General features: G+C 41.2%; 1 protein-coding gene across 8 annotated transcripts in view; it reads right to left on the bottom strand.

The window, feature by feature from the left end:
* LOC142587692 (uncharacterized) overlaps positions 1-13,435 on the bottom strand; it is an 868,078-nt gene that overhangs the window by 700,607 nt on the left and 154,036 nt on the right. For 7 of the 8 annotated variants that reach the window (XM_075698874.1, XM_075698889.1, XM_075698898.1 and 4 more), the window contains 3 exons: positions 7,483-7,572; positions 7,056-7,182; positions 1,126-1,447 (listed from right to left, as the gene is read on the bottom strand). In XM_075698874.1, the coding sequence (XP_075554989.1) occupies positions 1,126-1,447; positions 7,056-7,182; positions 7,483-7,572 (539 nt within the window). The remainder of the gene's footprint in view (positions 1-1,125; positions 1,448-7,055; positions 7,183-7,482; positions 7,573-13,435) is intronic. The other variant, XM_075698905.1, reaches the window with a different exon arrangement.

The following is a 13,435-nucleotide window of genomic DNA, read 5'->3' as shown; positions in this document are numbered from 1 at the left end:
TCTGCGAATGGCAGCTTCCCAGAATTTGTGTTCCTCAAGGTCTCAATGTACCTGTAGCAATTACTGCATAGCAATGCTAACAACATGACTCTTTTTTACATTGTGTGCAGTGCACATCTGCTGCTGGCCCTGTTGGGTACAGCATGTCCATGCTATGACGACTTCTGCACCAGTGACGACGTTTGCAACAGGAAATGCATGTGTGGGGCAGATATTGAGTAATTCCTGGCACGTAAGGTGACAGATGGATGTCTATCTGCATGTGGCATGGTTTTGAGAAAGGTACACTGCTTTGAAGTTGTACTTGTAACAATGTAATTTGCAAGTTAACAGGCATTTTGAGCTCAGTGTCATTAAAAAAGGAGATGCAAAGGTAGCCATGGCTCCCTATGATGTAAATGGTTGTAGGTTGTATGGTTCCCCAAGTCAGTACTGCCTGGCAAGTGACAAAGTTATGCATTACACTTAGCAAAAATGTCTGGTGTAGTTAAGTTTTAGATTGTAGCATGAACAGTTTAGGTGCATATGCTAGACTACGAGAAAAATCTGGCTGCTATGATGTGAAGATCAACCATAGTATTGCAACATGTCATATCTGTAAGAAAGAAAACTCGATGTGTATAAAACTTAAAATTTATGCTAAATTTACATTGCTCTCAAATATTTTTTTCTGTAGACCATTAACAAGCATTTTTCAATGTGCTGCCTCCACAAATAGAAGCACTGCAAAAGGTAACAATAATGATGAAAAAAGAATGCTGCAGTCCCTTCTTGGCTCCCCTAGGTGAAACAAATATACGCTTTCAAACTGTTGATCACAGCTTAAGAAATGGAGACAGCAAAAATGGGAAAACACTTTTCATCCATACTGGGCACTATGACAAGGGCCAAAATGAAACTTCGTCTTGCACACACATTAAACAAGTGGTTTTTTGCTGGGACCAATATTCGGGAACAATAGGCCCAAGTCAGTAACCCTTCCATCATTGGGAGCAGTAGCAATACCTGAGTGGCATAGCGGTCACCAGAAGCTGCTAGCAATAGACATAACCCGAAGTAGACTTTCAAATGTTGACAAAAAAAGCACCTGTTTCGAAGTTTTATAAGTTAAGCTTAATATCTAACCTCCGCAGTGGTGCCCTCCTGTAGTGATTCCTTCCCCCACTTGCTTCTCTACATCGGAGTGGTGGTATCACAGTACCGCTGTCTTTGCGGTGTTCAGCACAACACTGAATGGGCCCAGGTACTGCAGAAACACATTCAGATGAAGATGTTGATACAAGAGGCATCCTATTTTGTGAGAGGGGCTGAATGTCCGTTCTTTGCATCTCGGCAGTGTTTTCTTCCAGAGTAGTGCACATGGCAGTGACAGGATGCGATGAACAGTTGTCCTCAATTGTAGGATGATGGTTGACAAGCGCAAAAGAGGCTATCGGCCAGGGCTTAGCTGCAAGAAAAAAAAAAAAAGCATGGTCAGTTTTCAGATCATGATATGTAAGCACTTTTTTTACAAACATTTTCTGACACTTGAGTTGTGTTTACTTTCTTTTCATGCTTTGAATGAGCTTTTTTTTTGTGTGTTCTTTTACTACTCCACCGTATGCTACAACTTCTCTGTTGATAACCCTTTCTCTATTGCTGACCGCTATAGTCTAGGGAATTTGTATTAATATAGCCAATGACGAGTAGAGTTGTCATGAAGAAACATACTACTGCGCAGTGTGAACATATGATGATTATATTCGTCAGCTTGCTTTAGTGACCCGCCATGGTGGCTTAGTGGCTATGGTATTGCGCTGCCAAGCACAAAGTCACAGGATCAAATCCCAGCTATGGCAGCCGCACTTTGGGGGGGGGTATGCAAAAACGTTCATGTCCCGCGCATTGGGGATACGTTAAAGATCTCCTGGTGGTCAAAATTAATACGGAGTTCTTTACTACCTCGTAATGAAATCGTGTTTTTAGCATGTAAAACCCCTGAATTCAATTCAATTGAGCTTGCTTTAGTTGCAGTTGAACACTAGATGGTGGTGCTTGTTAATGTTAGTGGCATTGTGTGTAGTTTTTCTCTTTATTATGGGCTGCTTAAATGCTTAATTTGGAAACATGCCTGCTTGCATGTGCCATTTCTGGGAAGTTTCTGGAAAATTTGGTACAACTTTTGTCATTTCCTGTGTAAAAGTTAAGAAAGTAACTAAAGGCAGAAATAGTTAAGGGAGAGTCACTTAAGTAGGTAACAACTGAATAAAATCGGCACTATTTAATTGGATGTTAGCATCATATAATTAGCTAAGAACTTTGCATCAGTAACTAGAGCTGCAGCTCAGCTGGTTGACATAAATATACTGTTAATAAAGGCCACATTTTTTTCTCCTGCACAAACCACGTTCATGCTTCCATCACCCGGTTTTGCTTCTCAATGTTACTGTTACAACCACCACTTGCTATATCATGATCATAACTTTCATTTTTGCATGATGCAAAATCCACAGCAATGTCTCACTGTACCCAATGGCATTCATGGTCGTTTCAACACTTCTGCTACCTATCCTGTCAGTGAAGTTGACGACAATACAGAATGAAAATCACATCAGCAGGAAATGTGCGCTTACAGCAGAATTTCTTTCATCAAGCCAGCTTGGTACGTTTAGCCCACCACTAGATTATGACGGTGACATCACCAAAAATTTTCATTTTAAAATAAATATAGTCCACAGTCATGGCACACTTGAGACAAGACATAAGGGCTGCAAAGGACTGTCAACGAGATGTAATCATAGGAATTCTGCGGCTTTTTCAGACTCAAAACAGGCAACTAAAAAAAAAAACAGTTTAGAGCTGCCATGAAGGCGCAAGTGATGAACCACCCATAAGGTGACATCATGAAGACAAATTTTAAAGGGAAATGAGCCCTTCCAACTTCATGGATAAAGTTTCATGAGTATGCTTGCTGACAAAATGAATTGATGACTGATGAAGGTAAGAGCTCAAACATACTTTTCTTTCTTTATGGCACCACAAGGAAATGTTACAACATTTGGATTGTGAAACATACTATAGTAACAAGTGGAGTAACTGGAGGAAAAGCTCGCTGTCCTCTTTCACTGTAAACCCAGTCCAAAAGTGCAATAAGGCGATCACAAATAACCACTTGGGCAGTACTCTCTTTTACTACTTTTAATAAGAGAGACTTCATTAGTATATCGCCAATCTGTAGTTACCACAAAAATCAGTTGTGCTTATTCTGCTGCTTAGAAAAAGCAGAGAGTACAAACTGCACAAGCTAAACAAGTCAATACTGCTGAAAGCATTCTTGACTGTCCAAGATCATTACACTAATCATTACAGAAACCACTTCGTGCAATCATCAGCATGGAAGCATCTTATTCAGGCAGCCATATGGGAATCATGCAACTGAACCAAATGCACAACTTTGGCCTAAATAACCAAGTTCTTAAACACCAAAAAAGCCAACCACTTTATCACCTTATCCTTTCTGAAGCCAGCCTGTTACCTTGGTTGACTGAAGTCCAGTGTTGCCCTTATTCTACTGGAGATTATCTTGGTGAATATTTTATATAATATTGAAAGTAAGCTAATGAGCCTACAATTTTTCAATTCATTAATGTCTCTCTTTTTATGGATTAGTATAATGTTGGCATTCTTCCAGTTCTCTGGGACCCTTGAAGTCGATAGACAGTTTGCATAAAGGGCCGCTAGTTTTTCAAGCATTATGTCTCCTCCATCGTTGATTAAATTGACTTGTAGTCCATCTTCTCCTGCCGCTTTTCCCCATTTCATGTCTTGCAAGGCCCTTCTAACTTCATGGCTAGTTATAGAAGGAGCCTCTGTAACCTGCTCATTACTACTTCGAATGGAGGTATCGCGGCTGCTCTGGGTACTGTACAGGTCAGTATAGAATTGTTCCGCTGTTTTTACTCTATCTTCAAGATTGCTGATGATATTACCCTGCTTATCTTTCAGTGAATACATCTTGTTTTGTCCTATGCCAAGTTTCCTCCTCACTGATTTAATGCTGCGTCCATTTCTTACTGCTTCCTCAGTCTTTCTTGCATTATACTTACAAATATCCCGTATTTTCTCCTTGTTGATCAGTTTTGACAGTTCCGCGAATTCTACCTGATCTCTTGAGTTGGACACTATCATTCTTTGTCGTTTCTCTATATTCAAGCAATTGTAGTGAATAGTGCCGCTGAGCCTAAGAGGGAGAGTGTGTTCAAAACGCAAGCATCTCTCTATTGCTATTATCAATGTACACAAATAGCAGGTGTAAAACTTGAAACCGAAGACTCTTACACTGTCATTTCAGTCATACAATGTGCTGAGCTTAAGCATATGAAAGTGACTGCCTCCTGCAACAGTCCAGCATTCAGAAGTAAAATAGCTAAGAACTTAGGCAGGGAAAAAGGGGGATAACACCATGGTTAATTACACCGTACCATACCATGGCGTTCTGGCAGAGCAGTTAATCCGTGACCTCAAGATGTACATAGGCTTATACCCAAACTTTCCTGGCAGCTGGTAATGTATTCTGGAAGCTGCTGTTCAGTACTGCAACCTGTCTTACAGTGGTTGCACACCTCATTTTGCCACCTATGTAACCAGCCCATAACTACCAGCAGATCATCTCCTGGGAGTAATTGGCAAGATCATTCCCCAAGAGTGTGTAAAGATAAAGGAAGAGCAACAACAGTACAAGTTGTAGATAAAGAGAAGGTGTGACACTCAGTGATGGAAATGGCCACGAGCGTTTTTGGAGCAGGTTTTGTAGAAACAAAAATGACTATTTGGAGCAAATGTTGTAGCAGTCAAGTAGGACCATTGTGTACGATTGTGGACTGGGCACTATGCCTGCACGCCAAAAATAATTACAGAGTACCCTCGCATTATTTCAAATATTTTTGAGAAAGATAATGCGAATATACGACCACTCACAAACAAATTACAACCATCACGTGACTGCACTCAGTCAACCTGTACACTCAAAAAAGAAAACACTATGCATCTTTAGCAGTAAAGCAAGCCACCCCAAGGCAAAAAAAAACTGACAGCAATACAGTCACGTGGTAGGCAAGGTGGACCCGCCGTGGTTGCTCAGTGGCTATGGTGTTGGGCTGCTGAGCACGAGGTCGCGGGATCGAATCCCGGCCATGGTGGCCGCATTTCGATGGGAGTGAAATGCAAAAACACCCGTGTGCATAGATTGAGGTGCACATTAAGGAGGTAAGTTAGGGTAAATGGTGCATGTTAGTTTTAACGTAATATTTTAGAAACGGCTGTAGATATTCACATCAAATTTCATGCGCTTACAAAAGATGCTCTTGGGTACAACACATAACACTTTGTTTGTGTCTAGATGGTTTACCTTTCCTGTAGACCACTACCAAAATTTCAGATGCGTTTAATTATTTGATGTACCTTTTCTCTGCAATCATGCAGAGGAATCTGATGATATCACACAGTGTTATTCTAAATACCCATAGACTACATCTAAACTAAAGAGGTATCATATCCACTTCGGAATTCGCACGGAAAAAGATATGTCTCCTTGCACAAAGCCACAAGGGGGGTTTCCTGCAGTGTAAATTTTTCCAGTGTTATCGTTCATATCATCAGAGATTTTTTTTAGTTCAGAATATTTATGACTGGTTGTAGTACATGTGTACAAAGTTTCACTGGAATGGGATGAATACTTCATGAGAAAAGGTACATTGAATTTGACAAATTCATAAAAAATGCAATTTGAGAAAAATGAAGTTTTATGTTCGTATACTGCTTGTGAATGCTCAAAATGCCCCAGGAGAATATATTTCACTGCTGACTTTCTTGCAGGTGTCTCCAAAACCCTTCTTAGTGTTCCTTTTTATCCGTCGTCCTTCCTTGCTCTCAACAGCCATAGAATTCTGCCCTATCAACACGCTCTTTGTCCATCCTGTCGAGGGCAATATTCCAAAACAGACCTGGAACAATTCCAAGGGCCTCCAGAACAGCTTTTTATGCAGAATTACCATTATTTTAGTAGGCTACAGGACAGTTAGTTGCGGTTTTCAATGTGTAAGCACTGACAAAGTTTTCTTAGGGCAGCGACACCAGATGAGTTGGTTGAGCGACTCATCGGTCTTCTGTATTCATCCATGAATACATTTGCTCAACAAACTGATTACCTATGAAAGTTCTCTTTCTGCTCCATTTGCTAGATGACCATGCCATCTTCTGGGCAAGCAATACGTTTGAAACTCAAAACAGAGGCGACCACGTAAGCAAAAGCAAGAGTTTGACATAATATAGTTCTTTTCTACAAAGGATTATTACGTCAAACTCTTGCTTCGAGTTCTTAACAAATTCAACTTTGCCCTGCCATCTGCTAGCCGCCTGGTTAGCTCAGATGGTAGAGCGGCTACCCCAGAAAGGCGGTGGTCCCGGGTTCGAGCCCCGGACCAGAAAGAATTTTTCATAAACTGCGATGCTTTCCTTGAGGAACCCCTGTGGGATTCCTTTGTGGCAATTGCTACGAATGGGTGGATGCCATGTGATGGTCACTTTTTTCTGTTCTGTAGAAACTGTTAACCCCCGTACTCAATGCTGATGTGCCTGTACGGTGTGGTGAATAAATAAATAAATAAATAAATAAATAAATAAATAAATAAATAAATAAACAAACAAACAAACAAACAAACAAACAAATAAATAAATAAGTGTCACATCATTTTTTATTATTCTTTCATTTCTTATGTCTTGCCAAAATTCCTACTCTGTCACATACAGCTGCTTACAATGGCTGAAAAAGAAACAACACCTGCCAAATTTATTTGAAAAAAAGGAAACAGTGGTAGGATCTCAAACAAGCAAATATGCCTTTATAAATATATTAGCAGAATTATCTGGCATAATATGTAACTCTCTTCCATAGCACAATGAAAGCAGCTGAATGAGGCTGCTGATAATAAACACTTAAAGCACATAAAGGTATGGTTGTGCAACTATTATGCTGAATTGCTGAGGCAATACATTATGGCAGGCACCACAGACATTACCTCTCCAGTGTTGTAGCGAAAGTCTCCTGCCACACTGCTCATGGTGAGGTGCCAAACCATGGCCAGCTGTCCCTTGATTTTCATCACACTGCCTTGGCGTCCTGCTCTCGTTTATCCTTACACCAGCCTGGACACAGAAAATGAAAATGGTGTCATTGTGCTACAAAAATAAAGGCCACCTTGTGATCACCATTTAGTACTGTAAAAATAATGCTGTAAAACAAAATTCTGCAAGAAAATAAGAGTCCCAGCAAAAAAAAAATAAAAGGGGGTATTCCAAACAGCCACAGTAACTCTTTAAAATAAGCTTTATCAAACAAATAATGTCCTAAACATGAAGCTTTGAGAAGGCACAGAAGCATCTGTTCGCTGCCTTTTTTTTTTCTTACACTGCACCCCTTCTTTGAGAGCACCAAGTGTTGTTTACCGGTAGAGATATTTTTCTCTTCGCGACGTCATCTTCCTCCATTTGTGCAGAATTAACTGGCTCTTGCTCCCGGCACAGGTCTCTGTTGGCCTGCAGTAAAGAAGTTTTTCTATTCAAAGGCACCAAGTGAGCAGTAAGTATGCTCCATACTATTTATTGTGCCATTCTAGACTTTTTCACATAAGCCCTCTCCTTTCTGCTATCCATCTAACCACCGCTACGTTTTAGTGACACAGACAACTATGCACAGTTACCCTTACCCACTTTAGTAGATACTCTATTTCATTTTTTTTTATATACTGACACGAAACATAAATTCTAACATTGAGAAAATTATTATACTAATGCCCATCATACCTTTGCTATCTTCAAAGGAGTACTAATGCAGAATCTAGTTTTGTCGTTTTTTGCTCTAATTAATGGCTATTAACCCAGTAATCACGGCATGAAATTTTTTTCTCATGCACACAATAACAAATTACATCCTTTGTTATTACGGCCAGTCTCAGCTTCAACTTTGAATAGTACTAAGAATTTCACCATCTTGCAGTATGCCTAATAAACACAGCAGATTCTCTTGTAACATTACAAACCAATGATGCACACTGGATGCACACTGGGTGCATTCATATTGTGCCACAGAAGGCCGAGTTTCTATATTACTTCAGTAAGAGAGGTAAAGAGCACACTAGACACGCTTCAATTGCCATCACCCCCCAAAAATTTCGTTTTTGATCACAAACTGAGTGCCAGTGCTGTGATGAAGGAGATGACGTCTCTTCCCCCTCTTTCTTTGGTACATAAAAATGCACGGACAGAAATGCTCAGTCCCTGTGCTAATTGAGCCCTATTCCTTCAGACAACATGTCATGTGTACTGCACATGAATGAAGATTGTTCTTATGGGCTATACAGGGTAGAGCACTGCACTGGCCAGTTTTTCAGGCCTGTGCCCAGCCCGAGCCCGAAAGTACCATGCGTTGGTCCGCCCAAGACCAGCGTGGCTATTTCAAACCTGGCCTGTACCTGGCCCGGGCTCAAAAGGTTCTATCCCAGCTTGACCTGGCCCCGCCTGGCCCGGTTCTGTTCGACCCATTAGCCCTTGAGCTTATACAAAGCTAGGTAAAGTTCTTAGTTATTGTGAAGATACTGTCATGTGATCAATGGGCACTGAGAGGTCTTCAAGCTGCATCAAAGCAGCTTCTTGCCCTGCATCCGCTCTCACTGGCTACTTTAGCTGTGACAGAAATAAACATTAAATTTCATTGCTAGTCAAACACGCACGGATTATTACTAGAATATTTGGTATGAAAACACACATATACATTGGACGGTTAGGAAAATAGGGAGGGATCAGGCTGGCAACAGCCACCAGGAGCGCCACAACGCCTGCTTAGATTTAGAGAGGAAGACATAGAAAAGTAAATCTGCTGATCATCATGCTCATGTTTTGAAGTGTGATATGAACGGCCGTACTACATTTTCTAAATATTTGTGTGGCAATATACTATAGCGAAGGTATAGATGATCATTCCGATACATACCGCCAGCCATTTCATCTCACTTGTAAATCTATATAATCATTAGGATGTACAGTGATAAAACTCGAGCCAATAAGGTTGTTGCAAATGTAAATTTAAATACGCTGGTCTATTGGTTTTTAGGAATACCATAACATACGGCCACTATAAACTTTTTTTTACTCATATACAATCCTATTTTGAATTGAAATGTGGGGCTTTACATGCCAAGATCATGATTTGAACATGAGGCATGCCGTAGTGGGGGACTGAAGATTTGACTAACAGGGGGTCTTTAAAGTGCGCCAATGCATGGGACACGGGCGTTTTCTGCATTTCGCAAAAATGACAGCATGATTATGAGGGAATGACGTTGATGGAACTGCAAAGGTAGTATGATGATGAGGGTATGACAACAATTTGATGACGTTTCTGAAATGATAATGACGCTATGACAGCATTACAAGAATGTCATGACTAGAACGGAATGATCATGACTGTATGACGACAATGGCGCTACCATAACCTTAAGGACATATGTAGCGACTCAAGTTAGTAAACCCCAATTGGGCCACATGGAGTTTAGTTACTTAGTTAATTAGTTAGTTAGCTACCTAGCTAGCTAGTTAGTCAGTTTGGATGAACGGACGGACGGACAGAGAGAGAGATTGAAAGAGAGAGAGAGAGACAGACAGACAGACAGACAGACAGACAGACAGACAGTACTAATGCTGATCACATCAAAAGGCGGGGCATACAGTGGATGCAGTTGATCACTGGTACTATTTTCTTCGCGGCCGAAGGGTGCCATTGATCTGCTCTAATCTGTGCAGCATACAGCTGATGTGTCGTGGCCTGCCTGCCTAGACTTTCCCATAAACCTAAAGACATCACTGATCTAAAATATGCAGAGGGATGCAATTTTTATAGTCTTCAGTTCTGTGCAGTTGCAAATAGCATGTCCCGGTCTAATCAGGGCCCGACTGAGGCCTGGGACCCATAGCTCCTAGGCCCGAGCTCGGCCTGTGCGTGAGTCAACAATTGCTTACCTGGCCCGAGCCCGGTCCGTGGGCCAGCCTATGCAGAGCTCTAATACGAAGGCTTTAAAAGCAATATTTGAAAATAGACGTTTTGAGATAAAAGAGCGGTTCCTTAGGAGACATGCTGTCAGCTGTGGCAACCACAGGGTAATGGGTGATATCTGGTAATTAGTTGCTAATTAACCAAATTAACTGACTTTTAAACATTTAGTTTCAGCAGGCTCATCACAATTGAGAAATTGAAGCAAACTTTCCGTACAAGCCATATGAACTTTTGCATCTGGAAAAATTTGATCACCTGCAAAATTATGGCACGACAAATTTTGGCTATCACAGCATGCAATACCAATACTGGGAGGTTGCAGTGAGCATAAATAAGCGCCCCTCTAAGCGACATTCTGCTTGCATCATCCAGTAGCGAGCCGCCAGCACACTGCAACTCCATGCTCTTCGCTGTCGCAGCGCACTGGCTGCCCACCGCTGGCTGACGTAAGCAGAACGTTGTTTTGAAGGGTGCGGCTTCGCGCTCATGCAACCTCCAAGTTTTGATTTCGCGCACTCTGACAGCCAAAATTCATCGTGCCATAGTTCCACGGGTAATCACAATTTTCGAGATCTAAAAGTTGATATGGTTTGTATGGATAGTCTGCTTCAATTTCTCAATTGTTATGAGCCCGCTGAAACTAAATGGTTAAAAGTTAATCAATGATTTTTAATTAGTAACTAATTACCACATATCACCCATCATGCCATGATCCGCACCACTGACGGCATTCCTGCGAAGAAACCATGTTTTTATTTCAAAATGGCTATTTTTAAACATTACTTAATGTCTTCGTAGAAACATGCCCCCTGTATTGTATATCTCTCCTTTCTGAATTCAAACTTGAGTTGCCAGTCAATGCTTGTTTGTGTGCCTTCTTTCTTTCTGTGTGTTTACACAGCTTCACCAAAAACTCCTACCAACTCACCCAGCTACCTGCTTTGCTAAGTGTGTACCATGAACATCAAGCCATTTTCCATGGAGCCAAGCCATTTCTAGGTTATCTTTTGCCCGACTCCAAGCCCCTGTTCCCCTCTAACCCGTCCCCTGTTCACAGCATGTTATAAACTGCAGTAAAGAAAGAAAATACAAAAGGGGGCATCTATGTTTGAAGCAACTGGAGACTTGTTGAATGGTTGAGTGGTTGGCTCTTTGACCTGTATGGGGGATGAAGGTGTTGTGCAGTGTCCCACCCAACAACTCTCTGAACCAACGAAAGCCTGCCTGCCTACTACACGGGATGGCTTGGCGATGCATTTATGTCTACATCTAGAAGTGCTGCAGTTTGGAGGCAGCTGCTCATCTGCTAATCTGCTCATAAGCTAATCCTGTCACAAGAAAGCAACAAAAGTTTAGCTTCATACAGGCTAAAAATAGGGCTTTGCTTAAAGACCCTGTAAAGAAACTTAAAAGAATGATTTAGATCTAGAGAATGTTGCTTAAGCAATGGTTTGTCACAAAAATTTCACCACAGCATGTTCATGAAATGAATTATAAGTCACTAAAATCTCAAGCTGCAGCCACTCCTCAGAGCCTATTCTGCATGGCCATGACTTCAGGTCACCTACTAGGCCGTACATCCTCTTATGATGGAAATTTGTCTACTTCTGATTTGATTGGATAAGTGTATCAAGCATCTTTCACCTCAAGCTCATCTCTCCGACAAGTTGAGTTATAGTGACGGTGGCTACAGTGAAAAACTCATGTGCAGTGCACATATGCACACATATGCATACACATGCTTGCATACATATGCTCCACGTAGAGGCAAGGAGAGGCTTACCAGTGCCCTTGAGAAAGCAATTAAGTGTAACACTGGCAAGACATGGAATGGCAGGTGCATGTGAGGGCCGCACACATGGCTCTTTTGCACTAGAACAGGGCATAGTGAATTGTTTTTTAAAAACAAATTGTACTTTCCAAAACTAAAGCTACCCTCACTGTACGACAAGCAGCCGCCGCCAACATGCAGATACAATATTTTTCAGAACCTCTCCTTTTTCCAACCTGTTTTATGAACATAGTACATACAAACATAGATTCCCCACACTTCAGCTGATAACCCTTGATCTCCCCAAGAAATATATCTGTGCTTTGAAGAATAGCATGTTTCTTGCCTTTCTTCTCTTGTTTTCTAAAGAAAGGATATTACACAATATATTACCACAGTATAAAGAATAACATTTATGCACTGCTGTGTTAAAAGCTATGCAGATGACATTGCAAGAGAAGCCAATTACACTTCTTGCCTGCATCTCATCAGTCACCCAACTAGGTAAGATGGGCACAAGTGGGTGAGAACATGTGGCAGTGTTATCAGCAGGGAGGTAAGCTCAAGTGAGGAAGGTAAGGGATGGTATGCAGCTATGTACACAAGAATGTTACCCATCATATCACTATACATTTGTACAAAAATGTCGAAACCCCATATCAGGGTCACCTTAAATCTAAGCGTAGCCACACTAGTGAGCAGGTTGGTGGTTCCAACTAAGTAAAAAAATCAACAAAGCAAGGATCAAAGCCACATGTTACGAGAAGAAACTGGTCTTTAAAAAAGAAGGATAGAGAGAAAAGAAGCAACAAGTAAATTGAGAGAAAGTTAAAAATCCAAGCCATTAACATTTTATTAATACTTACAACAGCCTGCACTGCTGGTTTCCTTCTTGATGAAACCAGCTGTCCCTCTAAATATTTATTGCATAGCACATTTTAGCTTGTTTCTCTCATGACATTCGCATTCCTTTTTCTTCTATCTCAACAAGTACATCAATGTAAGCAGACCTAGGCGACAGCTTACATGCCAGTGATCAGTTACAGGGTATTAGTTAGAAAATGCCATTAGTTCTCTTTTGCCCCTTCACTGCGGCAGCACTTATTGTTGTCTGAATTCCAGTGCGTGGTGACCCACCAGTGAGTCATCGGTATAATAAATTGGTGCGTCATGGCTGGCTGGTGAGTCACCAGGGAGTTGTGTTCCTTTAAAGCTTTCTCAAGGTGCAGAGACGACGCCACAGTGCATCAGATCTGAAGCAATACGAATTTTTTTTCTATTCGCTCATTTCTAGGAAAGATGTCACTTGCACACTGCGAAATAAGCCCTGCACAGCCACACAGAGGGAATAACTGCTGTGACTCACCCATGTCGCAGGCTGCAGTGAATGTGTCAACATAAACTGTGTTAAGGTAAATTATCTGGTAGTAATGTGATAAGATCGTGAGCTTTGTTTAGTCTCTTACAGGTTCAGTCAGCTGCTGTCAAGCTGCACTTCTGATAAACTGATTTCCAAGGCCCCCTTGTGTTTGCCTTAGTCTACTGAGCTTAACACTTAAACACTTTTAAAAAATTAAAGG

The sequence above is a fragment of the Dermacentor variabilis genome, chromosome 1 (assembly GCF_050947875.1).
Source record: "Dermacentor variabilis isolate Ectoservices chromosome 1, ASM5094787v1, whole genome shotgun sequence".
Classification (NCBI taxonomy): Eukaryota; Metazoa; Arthropoda; class Arachnida; order Ixodida; family Ixodidae; genus Dermacentor; species Dermacentor variabilis.
This window is presented reverse-complemented; position numbering and strand designations above follow the sequence as displayed.